The sequence below is a fragment of the Folsomia candida genome, unplaced genomic scaffold (genome assembly GCF_002217175.1).
Source record: "Folsomia candida strain VU population unplaced genomic scaffold, ASM221717v1 Fcan01_Sc017, whole genome shotgun sequence".
Classification (NCBI taxonomy): Eukaryota; Metazoa; Arthropoda; class Collembola; order Entomobryomorpha; family Isotomidae; genus Folsomia; species Folsomia candida.
In genome coordinates, this window is record NW_019091209.1 from 412,606 (window position 1) to 440,386 (window position 27,781).

General features: G+C 33.4%; 1 protein-coding gene across 4 annotated transcripts; it reads right to left on the minus strand.

The window, feature by feature from the left end:
- Positions 1–1,083: 1,083 nt before the first annotated feature.
- Positions 1,084–27,781, minus strand: LOC110856892 (trithorax group protein osa). Of its 4 annotated transcripts, XM_022105477.2 has the most exons (8): positions 27,406–27,765; positions 13,020–13,110; positions 12,822–12,940; positions 11,531–11,705; positions 11,085–11,265; positions 4,491–4,796; positions 3,343–3,796; positions 1,084–2,669 (listed from the first exon to the last, which is right to left on the minus strand). In XM_022105477.2, exons 1-8 carry the CDS (start codon positions 27,485–27,487, stop codon positions 2,365–2,367), a joined length of 1,713 nt encoding a protein of 570 aa, XP_021961169.1. In that variant the 5' UTR covers positions 27,488–27,765; the 3' UTR covers positions 1,084–2,364. The 4 variants fall into 4 exon arrangements, with proteins under 4 accessions (XP_021961169.1, XP_035713369.1, XP_035713368.1 ...); XM_035857474.1 differs by lacking the exons at positions 1,084–2,669; positions 3,343–3,796; positions 4,491–4,796 and adding an exon at positions 9,406–10,568 and having other exon boundaries at positions 27,406–27,781; XM_035857476.1 differs by lacking the exons at positions 11,085–11,265; positions 11,531–11,705; positions 12,822–12,940; positions 13,020–13,110; positions 27,406–27,765 and adding an exon at positions 9,115–9,790.

Consider the following 27,781-nt stretch of genomic DNA (forward strand, 5'->3'; position numbering starts at 1 on the left):
TAATTTCATGGAATTTCATGTCTTTCCATGGATTTTCATGCCTGGAAATTTCCCGCCTGCTGCTGTCATACAATTAAAAAAATATGTATGTAAAGGCACACACACGATTAGTTTGATATTAAAAAAATAACTATGTTGGTGTTAACGGAGAAGTCGTTGTAAAATTATGTAAATGAGGGCCGAGAAGGTTGAGTGAGTGATAAAAAATTGTTCAGTGCTCGATGTCACAACGATGAATTGGTGCATGCCTTGGTTGATAAATTGGTTTATCAAAATAAATCACATGCTACAATTATGTATATATTTGTAAAGTATGATTATTCTTAGTGGGTGGCGGGTTTATTTAGCTCAGGATAAAAAAAATATTATTAAAGGCTACATACAATTCGTAATTATGAAAATGTGCAAATTTTTTTGGCATATTTTTTTGCGGAGTTGTTACTGCATTTTTGTTCTATCAAAATAGGCACCTGGATTAATATCAGATTCTTTTACATGTAATCATTGATACTAAATGCGTGGCATAAAATTACTATAAATAACTCCCCTCGGCATGGATAACTCTATTTTCAAAAAGTGCGAAAAGCACGTGGTCAATGTGAAAGAAAGCAACTTGCAAGAATTAAGGGGGAGAAAGTGGTTTCTTGCAGGTGAATATTTTGACCTGGGAGAAATGCAAGGTGGGAGAAACTGCGCACTGTCGCTGTAAATACTTCATACGGCGCGTGGCTAGATGGTACATGTTTCTTGCACTTTCTCCCAGTTTCTTGCACCTCGCATTTCTACCGTTTCTCACTTTAATGGGCAAGAAATGTGGCAAACGAAATATTGCAAAATTCATTCACATGTAAAATTCGCATATTAAGAAAAATTCAAATTATGGATGTTGGAATTTAAAAATTGATTCCATCAAAATCTGTGTGGAACACGTGGGTTGTTGTATCTTTATGGTATGAAAATTAAATTAAAAGTGTATGTGCTACGGATATGATTTTATGAAAATAGAATACGTAATGCCACAATTTTTGATTATGCATATTACACCCGAACAACGAGCAAAAAGTGAAAAAATTATGACTCAAGTTTCCAGAAAGTAACAAAAAATTAACATTTTATTTGTACATGTCATAGTACAGCATGCCACATTTTTTCATGTCACCATTCATTTCGTCTCCGTATTTTTCGTGGAACAGCGTGAAACAAAACATGGAAATCTTAACGACTAAAATTTGATAAGACACACGATGCACCTGGATTTGTAATGTATTGCACTTACAGCGTGTTTTCCCACTAATTAATTAATTACTTAATTAATTAATTACTATTTATACATACATATTTATATTTAATAGTTCAACCACTTAATTAAGCCTTGTATAAAATCAATCTGTCAAAAATTTGCACATTTTGCTGCAGAAGAGGCGTAGTCAAAAATGTAAATTTTTAAACAGTTGTTGCACAATTTCCCTGCATAACTTCGACAAATTTCTTTCCGAAACTTCCGAAACTGACAGAATTTTGCGTATATCAGGGAGAAAAAATTCTACGCATTAGTTAACGCAAATATTTTTGCCTGTCTGTTCTGCAGAAAAATTTGTCAGTTTTTGACACCTCGGTTTTCGTACGGGTACAGATTTACAAATTATGATTTAATTTCTATTAACTAATTATAGGATGGAGACGGGAAAAAAGGAGATCATCTCATTTTTTTAACACAGATTTTTTTTTACCCATCATCTTTACGTGGTAGATTAGACTGGATTAAAAACATGCGTGTAATTATTGTTTAATTCCTTCATTAACTAAATATGCGTATCGTTAACGTAGTAAATTGGTTAACTAACTAATCAGCAAAGCAATTAGCGCTCATGCTACTAAATAATTTTCGGAAATGTCTCGCTACCTAAGAAATTTCGATTTTCTTAACGATTCTTACCATTTGACTATCACACTATTTTTCGAAATTTTATGAATTACACAGATTTGTGTCCTACTACAAATTCTTTTGAGTACGAAGGTATATTTTGGAAATTTTACGTTCCTCTGAATTTTACAATTTGAAAAATGTCCATTGGCTATGATATTTAAAAAAAATCCAGCATATAATTGGACACATTTTTCCAACTGATAATTTCCCATGTGAAAAGGGATTTTTAAAGTATGGGAATTTATCAAGTTGTAAAATCCCGGGGAACGTAAAATTTCCAAAATATCTCCGAAACAAAGAAAATTTATTGTAGTAGACAAATATGTGTAATTTGTAATATTTGGAAAACATAGCGCGGTAGTAGTCACGTGATAAAAAATTATTACATATCAAATGTATTTAATTTGGTAGCATGGAGGTTAATTTGAACATTTCGCTTAAAAAGTGGCCATCATGGGGTCATATTCTAGGGAAAATTGTGGTTTATTATTATTATGTTGGGAAGAGGCGGTTTGCAATAATTCGTCGCGTACACTTGTCCTCCGGTCGGCGGAGGGTGTTCGTCCCACGTGCTCGACACGTGTCTCGGTCTGATGCGAGTACGACCTCGAGTGTGGATTGATGTCGGCGAAATCTCTGAAATTGGCGAAAAAGTCGCCTCCCCCGCCGCCCATGTGGTAAGGGGACGAGTGACCGTTATTCTGCGAGTAGTAACCGTCATCCTCGTCTCGATAGGGGGAAGCTGGAGGGGAACAAAGAGAAAATTTTGTAAAAGTTGATTAGCGAAGTTGTACGGATTTTGCAAAAATTTGCAAAAATTTGGAAATAAAATTTAAATATAAATGTTAGTACGAATTTTATGTAAGTTGATCTGTGAAATTGATTGGACCAATTTCGCAAAAAAATTGCGTAATTTCGAAACTGAACAGGAGAAAGAGAGAATTTTATAAAATTGGATATGTGAAACTCGTTACCGATTTTGCAAAAATTTGAAAAATTTTGGGATAGAAGTTGAAGAAAAACATGGGTATAAATAATTTTGTAAAAAAATTGATACATGAAATTGGTCAAGAATTGACGTAATTTTGAACAGAATTTGATTTAAAATAAGGGTACGAAATTTCTCACTTTTATGAAAAAAAATTCTACATATATTTTTATTCTAATTCCGAAATTACGCAGATTTAAAAAATTTTTAATTGATTGAGATGAAATTTGAAACTTGACAATGAAATAATAAATTTTAAATTTTACAAAAATCTGAGTAATTTTGAAATAAAAAACTATGAGTACGAATTTTTTGACTAGTTTTCACACCAAACTTTTAGGGAAAACAGGTAGGAATAATTTGAAATTTAAATACAAAATTTGTCCCAATTTTCAAAAATTTGCGAATATATTCGCGAACTCTTTACCTGCTTGATGATGTCCATGATGATGATACGAGGGCCCTTCGTCATCCTCCCCGTAATACGTTCCGCCCCGAATGACCTCAAAATTCCCGGATCCTAAGAGATTATTGTCATGCTCGCGGTACCGGTCGTGCCCATGCGACGCGGCCGAAGACGGCCCCCTGTTCGAGAGGGGGGATGAAATCCCGCCAAATTTGAACGGCGCATTCGACGAGGGATGATACCGCGATGGGGCGCGATTATTGTTAGAGGAAGGGCCCGGAAAAAGTGGGGCGCGCCCGATCCCACTCCCGCCAATGCCGCCCGTGATGGGGGAAGCTGAGAGGGCATTGGACAACCCGAAGGGGGACAACCCGGTCAAATAAGGGGACGGAAAGGACGGGAAGAAACGCTGCTCTTCGGAATTGGAATCGTGAAATGAAACGTTACTCGAAGTCGGAGAGTTGGGGGAACGTTGCTGAAAAGATATCAAAAAGTTGAAAATTTTCAAAATTTTCGAAAATTTGAAGTGGTGTGTAAGATATGGTTTTTTATGAAAATATTTACAGTGAGGTAATTCACGCCGGCCTTGGTAACATTGTAAAATCCATAAATTCCATAAACTTACAAGCTTTTACCAAATTTAACTAAATATTTCTAACGAAAATTAGTTTACAAAGTTTTGTAAACGTGCAGGACGTGTTTTTAGCGGTGTCAAGATACTGTTTTTTTACAATTAAAAAATGTAATTGTGAAGCAATTCACGCAGGCCTTTGCAACTTTGTAAAATGTGTAAAATAATTTGACAAACTTTCATAAAATAAGAATACTTCCATGTAATGAGAAAGTTTAGAACAATTTGTGAACTAATTTTCCTTCAAAATGTTTGCAAAATTTTGCAAATGTTCGTAAGTTTACAGGATTTTACAAAGTTACCAAGCCCTGTGTGAATTGCCTCACCGTATTTATTTAAATCGTGAAAACACTGTAGTTTGATATGCAGCCTAAATCTAAATAATCTGAGTAAACTTGCAAAAATTTGTGCACAAATTTTCCTTCAAACTATTTGTAAAGCTTGTAAAATTTGCAAGTTTACAATGTTACCAAGACCTGCGTTAATTGTCTTACTAAATTTTTTGAAATTGTATGTTTTTTCAAAATTTTGAACCAACCTCGACACTCTCCTCGCCATGTTTTTTATAACGATCGAACCGAATGTAGGACGCGGATGAGGAGGGAGAGGAGGAGGCTTGTTGTTGCTGTTGTGGGGGCGGAGGAGCTGGTTGCCATAGTGATTCGATGTTATCCAGCCCGTCGGCTAGCATGTCGTCATCGTCGTCGTTGCGGGTGCTGCGACGTGTCCGGTGGTGCTGCTGGTTGGAGTTATCATCATCTTCAACTGGGTAAGGTTGCACTTCCGGGATGTTGGAGTTATCGGCGAGGTCGTCGTCATCATTCGGATAACCGCGTCCTTCCGGCTGGAGGAAAATTGAACGATTATTATTTATTATTAACTCATGTAAAATTATGATCTGGAATTAAATAAGTTTTCATGACGTTGAGTGTGTGTATGTGTAAATTTAAAAAATTGGCAAAAGTTATTGCAAAAAATTTAGCAGAAATCGGCAATATTTCGTGTAAAGCTTTAAGGGGATTTTTTGTTCGGAAATTTACCCATGTTTGTATTTTACAAAATTATTTTGCGCACTATTTGCTGCATGTATTATTAATAACAAAATTTCTGCAAATCTAGCATAATTTGTTAATCAGGTGAAAAATTTCCAAAATTTCTAAATAATTTTGCCGTAAAATATTTACAATATTTCGCCACATATACTAAATTTGCAAATATGTCGGCATGTTTTTATTTTGCAAGATTATTTGCTAAATGCATCATTTACAAAGAGCGGATTAACGACAACCTTGCAAGTCTCGAACAAGTTGTAAAATTTTGAGAAATTTGCAAAATTTTGAGAAATTTGCAAAATTTCGTAAGAAAGAATTTGCTGGAAAGTGTAAAATCTGTGGACAAATTTTGAAAAAATTTGCAATAAAAAATATGCAAATAGGAATGCATTGTTTATTTTGTAAATTATTTTGCAAAGAATTAGTTAAATGAGGCGTATTTCGATAAGTACGCGAAATGTTTCTTATTTTGCAATTATTGAATTTAAGTACACTGCAAAAAGTTAATCTTTTCTACTTTGCTAAGACATAAGTCAAGGTTGGCCGGATTTGCGAGATTGCTAATTTGTGCAAAAAAATTATGTATAACTTGTAACTTTGTTTGTTCAGTGGTGCATCTCTAAGACAGATTAAAAAGTAATTGAGTAAGTGCAGCCAAGTTTTGTTTTTTTGCAGGCTGATTGACTTAGGAAAAAGTAGGAAATTAAATTAACACGAAGAAAAGGAAGGAAGGAAGGAAATGCAATCAGGAATAAATGCATAAGAAAAAAATTGTGTGCTTGTAGACACCGCAAAAGACGGTGGATGAATTTGTGGCATGAAAATTATAAGGTTCCTCAAAAACACTCAACGTGCTTTTTTGGAAAATTCGTTTTGCAAAAGGTTGTTTTTGTGTGTTAAATGTGGTAATTAACATATTTAAGTATAGCTTAATTAAAATATTTAATTCGGAAGCTTTTTATGTGTAGTCCCATTTGCAGAAACAGAAATTTAAAAAGGACAGAAGCACGTGCCGATTTTTGACAAAAAACACGTGGTAAATTGTTGAATAAAAACACGTGTTAATTTGTCACATGGAAATCGCGTGTTGATTTGTGGGATAAAAACACGTGCTGATTTGATACATAGAAAAGCACATGCCGCTTTGTGACACAAAAGAAGACACGTGGGGATTCACAATCACCACGTGTTTTGAGATCTCAAATCACTGACCACGTGTTTTCTGTATCTATATAAAAAACACGTGACGATTTACATGTGCCAATTTGCAACACAAAAAACACCGTGTTGGAAACCCTAGCTGTAAACCGCAGATTTGCACTATCGATTTGCGACAGACATATAAAACACGTGCCATTTGTCCCATTCAAAAAACCATCCAGGAAATTATGTCATAAAAACCACACTATCAGAAACCCTGGCTGCAAAAAAAATGTAAACCGCAGATTTGTGGTTTGCTTACAACTGGGTGCAAGCAAAGAATTAATTAGCTTCTACTCGCCAAATTGGAAAAAAGTGACATTGCAATTTGTTTCCGGGGCTGAATGAGCTTATAATTGTCTCTTCTGGCTGGCTTAACTCGACATGCATAAATTTGCCACGTGCAAAAACCAAGTGTGAAATGTGAAACTTTTTGTAGGTGGATTTTACCTTAGGTTTTTTTTGTCTGGTGAATTTTTTTGCTTGAATTGTTTGTTACATGTGACGAGTTACGTAAGTAAGTAAATTGTATGTTACAGATATTTTAAAGGTTATTTAATTCATGCATGTAAATGAGACGGACATGTGGGTTTTAAAAATTTTCGAAAATTTCTTGGGTCAAAATTTGTGTGTGTGTTTGGAATAAAGGATACAAATTTTTAAACATGTATTTCTAGATTTGCATACTTGTACAAATATTAACGAGGCAATTCACGCAGGTCTTGGTAACATTGTAAATTCCGTAAATTCCGTAAACTTTTACAAAACTTTACAAACTTTTAGAAATAATTTGGAAGGAAAATTAGCATAGAATTTTTTTGTTCAATATTTTAGACGAAAACATTTTAAATTTTAAATTTATTTTAAAATTTAAAACACGATTTGAAAATTGATATCTTTAGTTAACCCTTTAAACTGTAACGACGACAATTGTCGTTTTATAAGAAATGGTTTAATTCGGGAGTACGACAAAAGTCGTCCTGAAAAACCGTGGTCATGGCGCGGAAGGAAGACAATTGTCGTTTCTACGAGGTCATTGATTTTCACTATTTTCTCTCCGCGACCTAAAATTTATTGAAATTTTGAGGGATTTCTCCTATGCCAACACAATGCTAAATTTGAAGATTTGCTTCCCCAAAATTTTGATATTTCCCTATACAACTCAATGTTAAATTTTTGATTTTTCAGTTTTTCGAGTTTTATTAAAAACTCCTGAATTTCTCCTCCCGCGCCATGACCACAACATACCTATAGTGTCCCCGATTTAATGCATTTTCTTGTCGTTAATCATACACGTTAAAGGGTTAATAAATATTTCCGCATATTTTTTTATAAATTGATAAATTCCTCTAAAATTTATTGGCTAATATTTCCTGGAAAATTTGTCAAGTAAAATTTGATATAATGAAAAAAAATTGAAAATTCTAAAAAAATCTATAAATGTACTTTTTTTTAATAATCATTACTTTAGTTTCGCTTCTACTTTTTAAAACGTGACGTAACGAAACAGAAATAACGGAAATTACATAAGTGAGTCAGTCAGCAGATAGATCTTTATGTGTGTTAGTGAGTAAGTAAATATTGCAAAAATTGGGAATGAAGTCCGTGTCGAATCATCTGCTGAATTACTTTTCTGCAGATTTTCTTTTGTGCAAATATTGTACATAAGTCGCAACTCGATCTGCACGCTCGTGTAGCAAATCTGCTTACTTATGTGTGTCAGTTACGTTGTGTGAGCAGAGGGCGGATATGTATTTAGGAAAAATTTGTGAAATATGTATTTAATATTTATCTGAAAAAAATATTTACGAAATATTTTGGGAAACAATTGAAAAAAACAATGCAAAATATTTACGAAATATGTACGAAATATGTGTGTAAATTATTTTGCAAAAAACGGCGAATAAAAAATCTAAAATACCAAAATGCTATATAAAAATAAGCATTTTTGGAAAATTTTAGTTTTTGAATGTAATGCTGTAGATTTCTTTGAGCAAAAAATCGTCTCTCACCATCGTTTAATCGCTGAAATATTTGCAAAAATTATAAGTATCAAATATAATATGTCAAAGATTTCCGTATTTTAAAAATAATACCGGAAATATTTACATTTAAAAATCTAGAAATATGTAAAAACATTTTGAAATTTTCATGATCTATAGAGTTAGATCAGGAAATGTAAAAGTTGAAAATGAATACATATCCGACCTCTGATAATAAGCGCTGATGATATAATAATAAATGTGTATACATCGAGACTAAAGGATTTTCCATGCTCTCTCTCAATTTGGCACTCAATTGGCACACATCAGCTTAACACGCACGGAAAGAAATATCAACTTAACTGAATGAATTATGTTTAAGGATTATGTATTTGTGCAGGAGGAAATTATTAACTTCTAAAATTGTGTGCAACTGCAATTTTTATTGGACAGATTTCCGTAAGAAAATCGACCTTGCTAAAATTTGCACAGTTTTCTAGTGCACAATTTTCCAGAACTATGCATAAAAATTTAAGGATATGAATTTTAGCCAAAATGTGCAGCTACTTGTATGTTCTCGTCAGGTCGATTTTTTCATACGTATATTCTTACAATTACAAAAAATCCTATGTCAAATTTCCAAAAAAACGTGTATACCACGTGGAAAAAAGCGTGTTTTTAATGCAGGATTTTGTTTGTGGTGTTGTAACTCGTATGAAAATCGACCTTGATAAATTGGTGCATGATTTTTTGGCAAAATCTTGTAACTTTATGTAAGTTTAAAAATGACCTAAATGTCGATTTCCGTACGGGTAGCAAATTCTGCATGATTTTAGATTTGGAAAATCTCCCAAATTTCCTAAGAAATTTACACCATGTGCAAAAAGCGTTTAATGTGGTGTCATACCGAGTTATTTAAATTGATTACATTTTGTTTGGCTTTAGTCGTATCGTCCGGAGCGTCACTTTGTCGACGTTGACGTCCACGTGTACGAGGCTTCGATGTGTCATTGTCATTGGTCATTTCCGGTCTGTTTTTAGTCGGCGGAAGTGGAGGAGGTTTTTTCGATCCTTCGTCCTTCTTAACGTGTTTTTGGCGCAGGGTGGTGACCGTCTTTCGCTTGGATGAGGACGGTTGTACCAAGTTTGAATTTTCGCGCTTAAAATTAGGGTGTGGCAGGGAATCTTCGTCCTCGTGGTCATCAATTTCCACGTGGACCGGATTAAATTCTGGTTGGGAATGTTCTTGTTGTTTTTGTTGCTCGAGTTGTTTTTTCTTCTGGGCGAGTTCGACGTCTGGTGAGGGGGCGTAGAAGACGGGGGGACCTTGACCCTTACTTATGGGGGTGTAGGAGGTGGGGGGAATGTTGTGACCTCCAGCGACCTCGTAAGGAATGGGGTGATCGGATTGATGGTGGTGCGGGTGGTGGTGGTGAGGGGTAAGTTTGGACATTTTGAGGACGATGGGATGATTCGGGGTGGATAGGTGGTGGGGGTGGGTGACCTTCTGACCTTGAGGGTGAAATTGGTTTGGGTGTGGGTGAGGGTGAGGGTGATGGTTGACCTTTTGACCTGGATGGAAGAATTCTTCGTCGTGAAATTGGTTCGGGTGGGGAGGAGGGTGGTTGACCTTTTGACCTGGATGGCCGTGATATTCGTCTGGAAAATGATTTGGGGGATGGGGACGGGGGTGATGGTTAACCTTTTGACCTGGGTGGTCATGGAATTCGTCATTAAATTGGTTGGGGGGATGGGGGTGGGGATGGTGGTTGACCTTTTGGCCTTGAAATTCGTCATGAAATTGGTTTGGGGGATGGGGACGGGGATGATGGTCGACCTTTTGACCTGGGTGGTCATGGAATTCGTCATTAAATTGGTTGGGGGGATGGGGGTGGGGATGGTGGTTGACCTTTTGGCCTTGAAATTCGTCATGAAATTGGTTGGGGGATGGGGGTGGGGATGGTGGTTGACCTTTTGGCCTTGAAATTCGTCATGAAATTGGTTTGGGGGATGGGGACGGGGATGATGGTCGACCTTTTGACCTGGGTGGTCATGGAATTCGTCATTAAATTGGTTGGGGGGATGGGGGTGGGGATGGTGGTTGACCTTTTGGCCTTGAAATTCGTCATGAAATTGGTTTGGGGGATGGGGACGGGGATGATGGTCGACCTTTTGACCCTGGTTATGAAATTGGTTTGGGTGGAAACCAGATTGTTGGTGGGGATGATGACTTGGTGCGAATGGGGCATTTTTGCCCCCTCCGTGGGGTGGAGTGTGTCGTGGTCGATTTTTACGAGGATTATTTTTTGGTGGTCCCCCAAAATTTGCGAACTTGTCGCCGAAAGGGGGATGTCTGTGGGGAAAGTCGGGTTCTGTGTGTTCCTATTTAAATAAAGTCAGAGAGTGTTGCCTGTTAAAAAGTATGTTTTAAGTCTCGTCATTTTTTTGAAAAAGTTTTGAAAAAGGTATGAAAATTTGTATGAACTTAGTCTGAATTTATATGAGATGAAAATTTTGTATGAAAATGTGTCGGAAAAATTTTGTATGAAAATGTGTCTTTAGCAAAATTTAAAAAATAGTTCAGAAACTTGACAAATTGAATTTAGTCCAGTCGAAAGAAAAATAAAATGAGATAGCAATTTGTATGAAAATTTGTCGAAATTTAGCAACAATTTTCAATTAGATCAAAATTAATATGAAAAATTGATGAAATTGAATTTGTTCAATTCGAAGTATGAACTGGGATGAAAATTTAGATGAAAATGTGTAAACTTAATAAAATTCCATTATAAGATGATAAATAGTTATAAAAAATTGGCGAATTTGAATTTATTTCATGCAAAATAATGAAACGGGATGCAAATTTAAATGAAAATGTACCGGAAATGGAGTGCTTACCTGTTCGTTATAATAAGGGTTTGGACCCTCGTTGTAGTTGTCGTTGGTGGGAGGCCGTCTCTGGAAGTAGGGTCGTCTCCCCTGTGGGGATTGTGGGGGTGGTCGGCCCAGAAATTGGGGTGGTGGGGGACCAAATCTGGGTCCTTCAGCGTCATTATATTCAAACTGTGGGGGTGGTGGCCTGTAATGAGAACACGTGGGTGTATAATTAGCATAAAGTTGTGTACGTAAGTAACACGTGGATACATATATAATTAGTATAAAACTATATCGAGAGCACGTGGACACAGATAATTAGTGTAAAGCTGTATCAAGAACACGTGGATGCATAATTTGTATGAAGTTATGTAGTGAACACGTGGCCGCATACTTGATTAACATAAATCTGTATCGTGAACACGTGGATAATTATAAAATATGCAAATTATGTGCAAATCCGAATTTACCTTCGGCCTGGACCTGGACCTCCTCCTCCACCTCCGTTACGCAGCTGGTTTCTGGAAGAGGAGGCTTCAGTTTGTTGGAAATGAGCCTGAATTTCGTCAAAAGATGGGAATCCTTTAGGCGGAGCGATATCTTGGTGGCGCATAAAACCTACGTTGTCATTATTACGGTGACCGTCTGAAATCATAAAGACACGATTAAAGCTTACTTGGGATTTTTATTTGTAGAACAAATTTTAGGAAATATTTTCATGCTAAATTTCCATGCTAAATTTTCATGTAATTATTTCCATTAAAAATTTTCATGCAGCATTTTACGTATCATTTATGACGGAGAACCATAATTTTTTTTTCGAAATTTATATATAACAAATTTTATAATTTGTGAGAAATATTTGCATGCAATATTTTCATGCAGCATTTCATTCCCGTCGAAGTCACAATGTCGGATTGCGACAAAAAATCGGTTGTGAGGGCATTTATGGCGTGCCGTTTTTGTCCCTTATTAAAATGTCTGGCCTCACTTTATACATATAAATAATAAATGGCGAAAAAGGCTGTTTAATGTTATGTATGCAAAAATCTTGACATAATAATAGCATCGTTAACAATAATGGCGACAAAATGGGCTGTGAAATGGATATGTGGTGGTGGCGGTGGTGACCTTAATTTTATTACATATCCACAAACATACAGACCACCGTGTGACACAAATTCGTGGCGTTATAACATTTAAAAAATTGTGATAAAATGTGAACATGACCCAAATGAGTCCACACTCACTCACTTTCTACTTCCGTTTCCCTTCATTTGCTCCCAAACGTACGTATTTACATGCATATGCTAATGCGCTTGATGAGGCGTGCGTGTGTGTGGATCTGGCGTGAATTGCACTTTTTTAAGGAGGAATAATAAGCATAATAATAATAAGAAACAGGAATAATGCAAACGAGAGAGGTTTGACGATGACAAGACATAATTTTAATAGTGATTAAGCACCCAAAGCAGGATTTGCACCCAATTTTTCGCGAAAAAATATGTATGCACGTATGTAGCGGCATGATTGATTGGGTGTATGAATTTTGACAAAATTGATTGTAAAATTGATTACGGTTTTGTAATAGGTTATTTATTATTGTGTAATTTGTGGATATCGATGGGTGAGGAATATGCATGTACGAATTTGATTGACGGGGATGAATTTTTTTGGGGGTTATTTTTAACAAACTTTTTTGTCAGATTAATTTTCACGGGAAATTTAAGCCATAATTCGTCCAAATAATTTTATATGTACCTGATTGAGGCGCGTATTCATGATAAGGTGACGCGGCAGATAAATGTTGTCTTGATAAGGGGGGATTATTATGTCCGTCATTTTCGTAGTATTCGTTCTCCTCGGCGGGATTTGGTCTCCTGGAGAGGAAATGGAATTTTAGTATAAAAAAAACTTGCAAAATTTTGCAAAATTTTTGCAATATCTTTTTTTGCTTACTCTTCTTCATAAGCGGGGGTTGGCGTTCTTCTCGAATACGTTGGTCTTCTAGATTCTGACTCTGCTAATAATTCATCCCCGGTAGTACAATCTGGAAGTAAAAATATAGAAAATTTTGAAATCAAGGTAAATTTCGGACAAAAAAATTTGTCATATTTTTTTCTTGAAATTAGGGCAAATTTACAAAAAATTGTTGCCGACTAAACCAAACAAATAGTTAACTGACAGACAATGAGTCCTGACAAATGGGTAAGGATTGTGTCATAAAATAGGAAAAACATGATGTGATTAAGTAAGACTTGGATGGATTTTTTTGTAATAATAATGCAGAAAATATGCAATAATGCACAGACAGACCGGTTGTACGTATAGTACAAAAAGTGCAGTACTACGTGCCAGAGGGCGGATATGTATTTATGAAAAGTCGCAGAATTTTCGCAAAAATTGAATAATAAACGAATACTTTTTGAATTTCATGTTCTACGTTTTTCGTAGCTCAATTTCTTTTAGCAAGAAAATTTCTTCTCTCTGAAATTTTGTAAAATATATACACGTATTTTTGAAAACATGTGTAAAAGGTTTTCGTATTTTGGAAATAATAGCGGGAATGCTTAATGTCTAAAATATGTAAACATGTGTAAAAGTATTTTGAAAGTTTTGTGATCTACATATGTACACAAGTTAGGTAAAACACCGATCGAAAATAAATACATATCCGCCCTCTGGGTAGAAATTAGCTGTGTGCATATCTTATTTAAAATTAAGTGCAAATTGGAAATAAGTAGGCACGCTCTTGCTCCTTCCTAATTTGTCTTTCTCATAATTCAGGCCCTGCGGGGGACGGGGACCATTGCAAAAAAAAAAGAATTTGCAAAATTGCAGAGTTTGATAATAAAAAATTGCATATCTTATTTTTTTGCTGGGACAATAATGTCCCCTTAATTCCTTTATGTTCCGTGGCACGTGGCGATGACAATAATGCAAATAAATTGGCCAAAAGTCCGCACTTGTTATGGTCGTGATTCATTGTTTTGTTGAGTGCAAAATGGAGTGCACGGCGTTTCCTTGTCTGGCTGAAGAATACGAATTAATTACGAGATGTCCCATTTCTTCCACCCTTTTTTGTCCGGGATGATTATCTTAAGTAGCTTTTTGTTAGAGCCATATTGAAAATATTTCGTGTAATCAAAAAAATTATGAATAATTTTCATTTCCTGTAAATTTTTTGATATGCAGATTATGCAAAGTTAATGTAGGACCAGATGACTCATCAACACATTTTTAAATAATTTCTTCTATCTGGAAACTTATTTTAAAATTCTGGATGACGAATTTGTCCTCAGTGAGTTGATTGATTGAATGGCGTCGAGTTTTTTGAGTAAGTTTCGACGAGTTCCAATTTTTTGGAAGTTTTGGAAGTTTTTTTGGAAGCTTAAACTTTAGATCTCCTCCGCCAAAAAGTGTCAAAGTCTGGAGTGTATATTTTTTAATTAGCATCTCTGCTCTCCAGAATTTTAAAATAAATTCCCAGAGCTTAGAAATAATAATTAAAAATGTGCTGATTTTGACGATGAGTCATCGAGTTTATACGCAAAAATGTGTGCCAAAATATGTATTTATTAGAAATGATAGGCTACGAGGTTTATTCCTCTAATGACGGAGGAACGTAAAATTTCAAAAATTCATTCATAGCCAAGAGAATTTATAGTAGTAGACACTCGTATGCAAATTGTAATATTTCGAAAAATGTAATTTCGTAGGGAACCGAATATTTCCGGAAATTAACTGGTAACATGGACATCAAGTAAATTAATTTTTTAAGAAATTTTAGTCCTGACCAAATTTATTTTGCACACAAAATAAAGGACGATTCGTTCATCCCCCATATTTGTCACATACTTAATTTAAGAAGATCATTAAAGATTAACTGCCCACAAGTTCATAGAAATTAAACGGTTGTAAAATGCTTTAATGGTTTTTGTTTTGCACATATGTAAATTTGGCAGGGGAAGGAAAACCTATTGCGAATTTCATCTCCGGTTTAGTTTTTATCGCATCCGTCATCCGTTTGGATGGATGCATATTCATCAGGTCGCAGTAAAAAACCACTTTCATTTTTCATTTCTAATCCCATCCCACTGAATGAGATCATCATTCTTAAGTATGGGAAATGGTGGGCTAATAATTTACATAAATTATTATTATGGGTACAGAGGGTGGATATGTATTTATTGCAAAGTTTTTAATATGATGACGACGAATGGTCGAACTTTATCGGATTATCGTCTAACTCGCTTAGAGTACAAAAATTTCAAAATTTGTTTTTTTACATATTTCTCGGTTTTTAGGCAAATATTCCTGCTATTATTTCAAAAATATGTCAATCTTTTGGATATTTTTTTCAAGAATATGTATTTATTTGTAAATGTATATTTCAAAGATATGAATGAGACGAATTTTTTTTCCTGGAAGAAATTAAATCTAAAAAATCCAGGTAATTTCAAAAATAACAATTTTGTGAAAATTCTAACTTTTTCTCTACATATTTCACAAATAGTTTGGAATTTTTTCAAAAATTAATATATAAGCTTTGTGAATATTTTGACGATTTGAGGCCATTTAATTTGTTCAAAGAAATTTTACCTGTAAAAGTATTAATTTCAAAAATATAAATTTTATTAAAATTCATATTGTTATGTTTTTTGCACATATTTTGGCATTCTTCGCAAATATTAGAAACATATTTTAAGGATTCTTCGTAAATACATATCCGCCCTCTAATTATTATGTATGAATATTCATTTATTAACGACAACTTGAATAATACATGATTGAAACTGTGTCGTGCGAGTAGAATGAGATTATTTTTACTGTCAACTGCACAAGGTAGAAAAGTGATGTGAGAAATTTCATAAGATTTATACACGAGTTAGCCACCGTGTAACCGTTGTAAAAATATTTGCAGAAAATGTATGTAACTTTTAATTTGTGTAACTTGTGTAAGAATTCTTTAACGAGGTGGACCCAGACCTTGGTCAAATACATAATTACGATTGTGTGTATGTATTATACGCTTTGTGATTAAGTAAGCAAAAATGTGGGAGATGTTTACCATTTATGTGTCATTTTGTGACTCTTTGTTGATTAAAAGGGTGGGTAATTAGTTATTAATGAGACCTAGTTACAGATATTTCGTAGGACGGGAAAAATATGAGATTCGCAATATCTTTTGTGATAAGTAAAAATTTAGAATTGATTTTTCGCGAAAAATAGGCGAGGTTTATTATGCGAAAGGTTATAAATGTGTGTAGAATTTTGATTAAAGAATTGGGTAATTAGTGCGTCGAGAGATTAATGAAGTTTGTAATAGTTTTGGGTGATGGTAAAAATGGGATTGATTGAAATTCGCAATGTTTTCGCGATAGATAAGAATTTAGGATGGGATGGATTTTTCTATGTTTTCGCAGTATGGTAAAAATGAGATTGGTTGAAATTTGCAATGTTTTCTCGCGATAAGTAAAAATTTCCAATTGATTTTTTCGCGAAAAATAGGCGAGGTTTATTATGCGAAGGATTATTTTACAAATGTTACACATCTGTGTAGAATTTTTATTAAAAACGTTGGATAATTAGTGCGTCGACTGATTAATGATTCGCATGCAGGACGGGAAAAATGAGATTGCTTAAAATTCCCAATATCTTTTCGCGATGAGTAAGAAGAGATTAATTTAAGGTGAGGTTTTGTACTATGATAACGATTATGAATATTTTATATAAGTACGTGTGTAAAATTTTGATAAAAAATGAAGTAATCAGTGCGGCGACTGATTACTTATTTTAAAAGATAGCGAATTTCAATCAATCCCATTTTTACTATCTTTTCGCGAATTTATGATGAAATTGATTTTATGTAGCCAAAAAATAGGTGATGATAATTTCTAGTTGGTGGAAAATTTGTATGGTTTTTGTTTGTAATAAGGTGTAAAATCAAACATTGTCCCGTTTTTAGCGTGTAATTATTATTGCGTGGAGTGTAAATATTGATAGAAATGTGTGGAATCAGGTGACCTAGAAGAATGATAATTGCACATTTACATATTATATGGCTGATAGAAATTCAGTATCCGTGTGTAAATACTGATTATAATTAACAGAGTACAGAGTCATTAACAGATTATATGTATTTATTGCCAATGTTTTGCATTTGATTCCGACCGAGGTAAAACTTTGTGGATGTGTTCGCATAGATTACAAAAATATTTTTCAAAATGTTTGTAAATATTGCAACATTTCTGGGTTTTCGAAATACAAATTTTTTTGATATTATTTCAAAAGTACGGAAATCCGTCCCATTTTTGCAAAAATATGCATATTTTGTAAATATTTCAACAATGTGGGAGACGATTTTTTTCGCTTAAAGAAATTGGACCACAAAGAATCCAGTGAAAAATTGAAATTTTGCTAAAATTCTTATTGTTTTTGTACATATTTCATAAATATTTTGGAGCATTTTTTTCTGAAAATTAAATACATATTTCAGCTATTACCAATTTACTACATAATTTCGGACTGTGACCACGTGTCTAAATATTTTTAATGAGTTTTGTCCTAAAACAAATTAGCTTTATCAATCCACACTTTTTTTCTAGGTTGTAACAATTACAGGTAGTTTTTCATCAGACGGTAAATTGTGAAATAGAATCACATGTACGCTACGTAACGTTACATTAGGTATGCAAATATTACGGAATCAGTAGTGATGTTTATATATTTAGAAATGTGTGTACGTACCTCATTTGCATATTGTTTGTTTGTTTATTTATAATTAATTATGGGTCAAATTGTGGTGGAAAAGATACTTAAATATTGTGTTTCTAGATCTTCATCTCACCACGTGGGCAAAATTTTGGTCTGAAAGCGATATAAATTATTGTACCTGCACCCATTTTAGCAAATTTTACGTATTTATTGCAGAAATATGGATGGATGAGTAGGGATATCGTTCACATGTGCTAATTTTTTCGCGTATGCAAATTTTTTGCGACATGTTTTGAAAGGACGGAATTGGATTCTATTGTTTTACAGGAATGGGGGCGGGAGAGGGTTAAGAAATGAAATGAAATGTGACGTAATGTTTTGTTCCAATTTAAATCGTTAAAATGCAAATGTTTCCCTTTTGTAGATTTTTTATAGTTATCCAAAAATGTTGGAAAATCAATAAAAGGAATTTGCATATTTTTTATAGTTTTTAATTAAGCGGATTGTTGAGAAATGAGACGAATATTAAAATTGGAATTTGTATTTTATTTTGTTTTGACGAGGTGACCGATTCAAATTTGATTTTTGTAAATTTGTTAAGATTACCAAGTTACGAGTCAAATATTGATTGAATTTTTAAACTTTTAGTATAAACATTTCTGAATAAAATCTTTGTTAACTGTAAAAAAAATTATGGAATTTAACTAGCTCAATGTTTGCTAATCTGTGCAAAATTAATTGAATCAAATAATAAGAGATGTGATTAATTTTGCTGTATTTGTCACTTTAACTTAATTTTTACAAAGTTACAAATGATTGCGTGAATTTCTTCAAGATTTGTATGTGTAGCACGTTAATTAAATAAATGTGGCATGAAGTGATTTAGAAAAAAAAGACTTACAAAGAAACATTTAAGTGGTTTCGGATTAGCATCATTTTCGAAATTGAGACAACTTGCCATTTAAAATGGCAAGCTTGTTAGGCAACAATGATTTAAATACGTATACATTCGCACATCACAACAAGACGATGCAGCGATAAGATTAATGAACGTACTCACGTCAACCTTCGCAAATCTTTGTCCTAAATTGAGAATAACTACGTAATTTTGTAGCAATGTTTTGCCAAATGTCGTAAAACTTTTGCTGGAAAAGTATGATTTTTTATTGCAAATTCACCCACCAAATGGGCATATCCTTACATATTTTGCAAATTTACTAGCAAATGGGGATGTCTTTATTTCGCAAAATTATTTCGCAAACTAATCCTTAGCAAGAGAAATTACAGAAATTCATGGAAAAAGAAGTTCAAAATGGGTGTTTTTATAAGTAGATTTGCGAAGTCATATTTGCGAATCCCCTCAACTTGTGAACTTCGCAAATTTATGTAAATGAGTTTAGAAGCTAAATAAGTACGCCCAACGTAACAAAGACATTGTTTTCAAAGTGAGCACTTTGGGTTTTATTATGTTTTGCATACTTATGATCCTTAGTTAGCATCTCATTCATGACGACAATCTTCCACGATCCGTGGTAAGCGCACTTAAGATTTGGTAAATGACAGATAAGCAGCTTATATATTATTGTTAAGAAATAGATACAAGATAAGATAATAAAAAATAAGGAAAGTGTAAGTTTGGAAATTTCAGAAAAAAATTGACATTCCTGGATAAAAATTTTGTTTTGGATTGGTTGATGTTTCGTGTTTTATGAAAAGTGGACATTTTTGAGCTTGCAAAAACACGTGCAAAATTTCTCTCTTTTTGTGAAATATATATGAAGCATTATGAAATTCGCATTTTGCAGATGTGATTTTGGGAAGATTGATTTTCATGCCGATTTGTTTACAAGTAATAATTACACGGATGGTTGGTGTGAAATTCAGTAATCTTCCACGCTGCTGCTGGTAGATCAATAAATATATTCATAATTAATTATCAGAGGGCGGATATGTAGGTATTTATTGCCAACTTTTTAATTTGATAATGACCGACGATCAAACTTTGTGGGTGTGTTGCCTAACTCGCATAGCTCGCAAAAATTTCAAAATAGTTGTATAATATATTTCTAGGTTTCCAGACCTGCAAATATTTCCGAAAATGCGGAGATCTTTTACTTTTTTTCAAAAATATGCAAATTTCAACGATGTGAGGAACGAAATTTTGATTTACTCGAAGAAAATCCAAAATATTAAATTCAAAAATTGTGGGAAAATTCTTATTTTTTCGTAAATATTTTGGGCGTTTTTTTCTAAATATTTTCACAAATACATATCCGTCCTGTCTTAACTACGCAGAAGATAACTCTCAAACTACTCGTAAATACCATCCATTTTTTGATCTGTATTGATTTTCATACGTGCAAAAATAAACTGACAGGTCTGCTAAATTTTCTGCAGGTTTTTATTTAGTTGATCTGCTCATTCAGAGTTTCCCACCCATGCCAAAAAAAGAAAACTTTCGAATAACTCTTAAATCTGTGTTCTCTTGATTTGATACCATTTTAGGCTCGAGGGGTTTATCTCCTCCTGATTGAAATGCAGCTTATTGTTAATTGTTAATTGTACGTGTGGTGGTTTTGCTTCGTCTCGTCTCGTTTGTTGGGCATGACTCTGATTTGATTTGATTTTCGATTCTTTCAAATTTTGATAAGGAAATAAAATAAATTTATTTATAATTTTTTTTACTTCTCTCAATTGGAAAAAAATGAGAGAAGATTTCATAGAAAGAGATGTTATTTTTATGTGTATGTGTGCCTTATGTCACGTGGGATTCAGTGGCCGCGGAATGGTGAGTGGGGACAGAGGGACAATGTGCCCAGGGTTGTTCGATGTCTGTATCATCTGTCCATCTTATATAAACCCGGCCTCCCCTATCCTGCAATGTTACTGTCCCCATAGCTTGCGCGGCCACTGCTCGCTTAACAAAGTCTACTTTTCTCCCTTGCAGTGGCCGTGCAAGTGTGGGGACGCAGGGCCCAATGGTTATTCGATGTAAGCATTATCAGTCCATCTTATACAAACCCGGCCCTTCCCTATCCTACAATGGTAATGTCCCCACGGGTTCCGCGGCCACTGCCGCGTGGGATTGGATGCACGCACGCGTAAAGAAGCAATTTAGACCTAAATATGTGAGATTTTAACTTAATTGTTATTTGTGTTTGTGTTTGCTCTTGTTGTTATACCGAAACTTTCCATCTCGTTAAATTTTCTGTGTTTGTGTGTGGTTGAACAAAGGTTTTTTGAAAAAATGGGATGAGGTTATTGGGTAATTTTGGGAAAAAATGGAAATCATAAAATTGGGAAGATTTATTTTTGAAGATTATTTAAATTTTTTGCGAGACATAATTTGTATATCAGACATTGTTTGAAAAATGTGTGTAAATTTTTGAAGAATTTTTATTTAAAAATATGTAACCGTACATCTATTTTCGTAAAATGACGAGATTGGGAAATACGGTTTTTCGAAATTTTTAAAAATACAACAAGGTAATTCACGCAGGCCTTGGTAACATTGTGAAATCCGTAAAGTTACAACCTTTTACAAAATTTTATTCATATTTCGAAGGAAAATTAGCTCCCAAATTTTTATAGACTTACTCAGATCAAGGGAGGCGTCTCTTAATTTTGTAATTTTTTTTTATTTTAATTTTTAAATTTGTAAACTAATTTTGTAAAAATTTACAAAATTAGTTTACAAATCGCATGGATTTTACAAATTACCAATGACCGCGTTAATTGCTTCAATAAAACAGAGAAAAATTAGGAAACAATAATTCCACACGCAATTTTAATTACGTTAAGAATTTGTAACTCGATCATTTGTAAATTTCAATGTTAATTTTGTAACGAAATTGTTACAGGAACAATTTTTTTTCTTGTTAAGCAAGGAATAAAACGTGTGTGGAAATTGATATGCAGAAAGATACGGCCACGTGATGAATTTGTGTGTGGAAACTTTTTTTTTGTTTCACTTAAGCACGTAAAAAGTTAAAAGTTGAGCAAAAAGTGTGCAAGTTGAAGTGCAAAACGAAACCACAGAGCGATTCCTACGTAAACTTGAGCAATTTGAGGCAATGTCTGTAAAAAATGTGTAATTGTTTTGAGACAAGATTGATAACCATTTGCTTAATGGTTGGGGTTGCAGGACGTGATAAAAATAAATGGGAGGAAGAGCTAGATAAACGTCAATAAATAAATTGTTGATTGATGGAAATTTGGAAAATGTGAAAAATTGAAATTAATTTTTTCGTAAAAATAAATGTTGGGAGGTTGATCAATAAATAAATTGTTGATTAAGAAAATTTTGGAAAATGTTTGTTACCAAAAAATTGAAATTTTTATGTTGGGAGGGAGGTTGATCAATAAGTAAATTAATGAAAATTTGAAAAAAGTGTTTATTAAAAAAGATTGAAATTTTATTTATGAAGGTTGATGAATATATGAATTCCTTCTTAATGAAAATTTTGAAAATATGAAAAATTGAAATTTTATATTGAGGGGGAAACGTCAATTGTTGATTGATGGAAATTTTAAAAATGTGAAAAATTGAAATTTTTTCATAAAAATAAATGTTGGGAGGTTGATCAATAAATAAATTGGCGATTAAGAAAATTTTTGAAAAATGTGTTACCAAAAAATTGAAATTTTATTTAGAAATCAAATACGTAAATCCCGAATAATGCCAAAAATTGTTACCCAGCCGGGAATCGAACCACGGCTCCCTTGAATTCATGTCAAGTGCTCTGACCTCTGAGCTACTAGGGCAATTAGTAACATTATAGGGACTTTTACTGATATTTGTTTGTGGCCTTTTTCTGTGAATTTCTACTTTCTTTTACGGTGGTAACGAACTGTTGCCTACCAAAGAAATTTTATGTTGGGAGGTAAACGTCAATAAATAAATTGTAAATTTTTAAAAAAAATAGATATTAAAATTTTATGAATAAATGAATTGATGAAAATTTCAAAAATATTAGTTGCTAAAAATTTAAATTTTATATTAGCAGGTCGATCAATATTGTTAAAAATTTGGAAAATGTTGAAAAATCGAAACTTTTAGTAACAATTGAAAGTGAGACAAAACTCTGATTATCTCCCGGATTTAGTTACTGAAAATTGCACAGGAAAATTGCAGTGTGCAGACTTAATAATAATAACGTGCCAAAATGAGATGAGATACAGTAAAATATTTAATGGTGGATGGGTCTGTTAAATTCTATGTAGGGTTTCGTAAAATCATATTTTTTGTGTGAAAATTGCTCAAAATTCCCGAAAAAATTCAAACTTGTTAAATTGCAGAATTTCATGATACCGTGTTTTTATGTGAAAAATTTTCAAAATTGGAAATATCTAATGTCTTAAGCATCATAACGTATGCACGTGCACGATATTTATGATCAATTAATTTGTACATTGTATTTTTTTAATTTGTGTAAAAACACCGTGTTTATTATTAATTTTTTTCTTGTTTACTTATACCGAAAATTTTGAAAATTTCCAAACTTCCATTTTTGCATTCCTTAATTCATTACAATTTACATCATCTTTAACGCCCTCTAAAAAACTGATGTTCTCTTAGTCAGAAACCCTGTCGTAAATTACTGTCTTAAATTACTGACTTGTGAGTTTACAGAGTCAGTGGCACTTTAGCTCATAGTTAAAGCATGTGCATAAAGGTAATAATGTGGAGAAACCTTGGTTCCGGTCAGTCGATTCCGTCTCACTTTTTTAAACTTATTTCATTCCACATGCAATCCTATCCCAATCCAAAGCCTCACTTTTGCTCACGTACACACACTTTTGTTTGTACTTAAAGACAACAATCTCGTAAAGTACGTAACGTACACATGTAACTAAATAAATTTCAATACAGGCAAAGAATTGGTGGTGGTGAAGGCTTTGATCTTAACTCTTTTATGAAACTCAGCGAAAAAAATACGACAACGACGACAATGACAGAGAGACGAAAAACAAAGGAGCGTGTCTCAAAATGGAAGAAGGAGCAAGATGAATGATAAATTGATGACAAATTAATGACTAATGGTATTTTTTTGGGCAGGTGTAAATCTTATTTTAATTTTCTGTCAAGGTTTTATTAATTTGGTGATTGAAATTATTATGGGTGATGAGGGTTTAATTGATAAAGTGCGTATTTTTTTAATATAGAGGCCTTTGTAAAATCCGTAAACTTACAAAGTTTTACAGAATTTTAGAGATATTTCGAAGGGAAATTAGGATACGCATTTTTGTAAAGATTAAGGGTGTCTCTTTATTACGTAAAATTTTGTAAAATTATGGCACACAATAATTCCATGGGTTTTACAAAGTTGCAAAGAATTGACTCGTTGAAATGTAATAAGTGACGAATTATGTCACTAAAAATTAGACACATTTGTATACTTAACGACTTTTTATGAGGTGACTATTTTTGGAAATATTACAAATTACATTTCGTGTCCAACTATACATTCTCTTGGGCATGACTATATTTTTGGAAATTAGTGTTTTTCCAGGATTTTACAACTTGATAAATTTCCATATTTTTTAAAATCGGATACATTTATGTAACTAATTGTTAAACGCATTAGAAAACGATCTGTCATGTGTAATCGGTGGAGTTAAGAGGGGAATAATTTTACTACGGAAATCTGTGTAATTATGTAATAATAATTCCTCAAAATTTGTCCACGTTTCTAGAAACCTTCGTTTTTATGCCAAATGTGTCTTATCATCGCTTATCATCTCTTATTCATTTCAGTTCCGTGTTATTATGCATTCTTCGTCAATTTCATCACTTATCTACTTCTTTTTAATTCAATACATTGTATACATTCCTGCCTGATTCAAATCTCAATTGTGTCCAATTATTTAGTAAGAAAAGTAAATAATAGTTCGAAAAATATGTATCTGGGTACATAGTCAAGTGATAAAAATACAAAAATATCTGTAATTTGGCAGGGAACAAGATACAAATATTTCCGAAAATTAAGTGGACGTAATAAGTAAGTTACTTATGTAAATGGAAGTAATTGATGGATTGGACAACAATTAGGAAGAGATTGGAATCAGGAAAATGACTCTCCTGAAATTATTTATTCATAAAAGGAAAAATAGATAAGGGATGAAATTCACTAAAGAATACGTAATAAGAAAGACACGGAACTAAAATGAATACGAGATGATAAGCGATGATAAGCAGGGTTCGGAAAAACCCAGGGTTTTATTCAAAAAGTAACGACCCAGGGGTTTTAATGGGTTTTAATGGGTTTTTTGGGTTTTAATGGGTTTTATGGGTTTTATTGGGTTTTATTAGGTTTTACATAAGTAATACATTGAACAACAATTTTCACAACTATTGCAATCCAACTTGAGTTAATATGAAAATCCTCCTAATCCATGTTAGAATTTGTAAGGGTCCTATTTACCTGATCATAGTTTAATACTTTATGAGACCATAATTACATATATTACCTTTTTCTCGAATACTTCCTCTCATCATAATGAAACCCAAGTTGTTTAAAGGTTTTTAAAATTTAATGTTTCAATGCGATCTTAACGTGTATTATCAATTCTGGAAAAAATCGAGTACTTATGAACAACGAAAGCACAAAGCACGTACATATGTATTACGATCGAGAATATAATAAGTCCTTTTTACAGATATACTCTTTTGCTCATAATAAAGTACTTCGTTGTCCATAAGTACTCGATTTTTCAAGAGGTGATAATTAAGATCGCTTTGAAACATTTAAAAAAACTTTATAAATTAAAAATATACTATAGTATTTTGTTTAATTTATTCGCTGAGATGAGAGGAAGTACTCGGGAAAAAAGTATTAATTATGATCGCAAGATGTATTAAATTATGCATGATCAGTTAAACATACCTCGTTCCGAAATTAATTTTGTGTATATTTTGTCACTTGAAACCTGTAATGGTAAGGGATGTCCCTGATTTATTCCTGGTTTTCAAAACTTACAGTATTAATCAAATAAACTACTTAGCTGCCATCAAACAACTTCGTCTAACGTATGACAGCTGTTTTCAGCTTTTAGAATATTGTGTTAAGCTAAAACACAGTTAAAACCCATTAAAACCCTAATAAAACCCATTAAAACCCAAATAAAACCCATTTAACATGGTAAAACCCATTGGGTTTTATTCATTAACAACCCATTAAAACCCATTAAAACCCAAAAAACCCAACCCAATAAAACCCTGGGTCGGAATACCCTGATGATAAGATAGAAAATGAAGGTTTGTCGCAAAAGTTAGAGGGGACATAAACTTTGAGGAATTCAATATTCCCCTTTTTTCAGAAACCAGGCCAAAATCTGTCATATTTTTTCGTCAAAATGCTCCCCCCCCTTTCGCCAAGCTTGTGCTCCCCCCCCCAAATTCTGGAAATTCCTTCCCCTCGTAAAAAAACTGCATGAAATTGAAGCTCGTCTGGAAACTTAATACGAGACGGGATGGATTTTGGAATCTCTGTAGCTCACACTGAAAGATTTCACAAATTTTGAAGATGGAAATGTGCACTAAAATTTTCATATTTTATGAAATGATTCAAAATTAAGTAGTCGAGGAATCTTAAATATTTAAATAATTATTGATTGATTGATTCGTGACGAAATTATGTGCGTTTTCTTATTTGTCCGTATTAAATAATGGAAAATGTAAGATTCTTTTGTGTCTTGTCACGTCCTGTCGTCATTTGTCATTTGATTTGCCAGGGTCACAAAGGAATACTTCTTGACAGCTTCCTTCCTTCCCTGACATTACGTGATGGTCACCTCCAAATGTATCACCTGTGCAATCTTGCAGCCCAACAATTCGCGTCCTTTATGATGACGACAAATTATTATTTAGTAAATTGCTCCCATCCAAAATTTTGTGGAACAATTAATGTGACAAGAAATAATTTTGGTGGTGGTGGTTCGTGCGTAGAGATTGACTTTGTCCAATTATTTTGGGGCTTTTGTTGTAAATACAAGTGGAAAAAATGGTACTGGAGACCTTCCTGGTACGGAAAGCGTGCCATTTTATTCGCAGTGGTGGTGGTACCGTCACACGTATTTATTTGCATTTTTATCTCGTCACCACTTCATCTCCACCCACGCTACAAATAATTTGGAGATATTTTAAGTAATGTAACTGGTCAGAAATTTAGATATATTTCTAGAAATTTGCAAATCGCATAATTTTGAAATAAAAAATTTGCGAAGTAAATACTAGCTTTGGAGATGCTCAAATAAATGAATTTTCAAGCTAATTTTTCTGCAAACTTAGTTTTTTTGCCAACTCTTTTGCGAAATCGTAATGAATGGTTACCCTCGTTTTTTAAATAGCAATTTGCAAAAGAAAAACTAGTCTTGGAAAAGGGCAAGTTTGCAGATGAATTTTCGATCTCAATTTTTTTTGCGAACTTGACAAGTTTGTTTTTTAGCTAACATTACGAACTTGTAACCAATATCTCTATTTTTTTAAGTAGTAATTTTGCAAACTAAGAACTAGCCTTACAAATAGGCAAGTTCTCAAGTTCGCGAATTTTTAAGCCAAATTGTTTGTTTTTGCATGAATGCCCCAATTTTTTGTAAAATAGTTTGAAAAATTATATTATCCACTTACATGAAACTTGAGGCAGCCAAATGAGTAAGCATCCTCCAAAAAGTAGTAGCAATTTTAACGTGGAACTAATTCTCGGAATCATTTTGATAACAATTTTTTTATCTATTTAATACCCCCCAAAAAATTTTTTTTTAAATAGTTGCAAAAACTTCGCAAAAAACTTCACAACACCCCCCACACACCACACAAACACACGCACTATTCGCTAATTCTACTCACATTTAGCAAATTGTGTGTAAAAAATGATAATATTCAGTACACGTGCAAATTTTTTAGCAAACTTAGTACATGTGCAAATTTTTAGGTCGAGTAGTGCACAAGGAGACTACCTGTCGCACACTGACTGCAGTTTGACAGCTACTACAGAAACAGTTAC

Excerpts from the sequence above, each read along its gene's own strand:
- LOC110856892 (XM_022105477.2), bottom strand. The coding sequence starts at position 27,487 with ATGATTCCGAGAATTAGTTCCACGTTAAAATTGCTACTACTTTTTGGA. Across the intron at positions 12,941-13,019 it reads ACCCCCGCTTATGAAGAAGA|GAGACCAAATCCCGCCGAGG; the intron begins GTAAGCAAAAAA and ends TTTCCTCTCCAG. Across the intron at positions 2,670-3,342 it reads TCATGGACATCATCAAGCAG|CTTCCCCCTATCGAGACGAG; the intron begins GTAAAGAGTTCG and ends GTTCCCCTCCAG.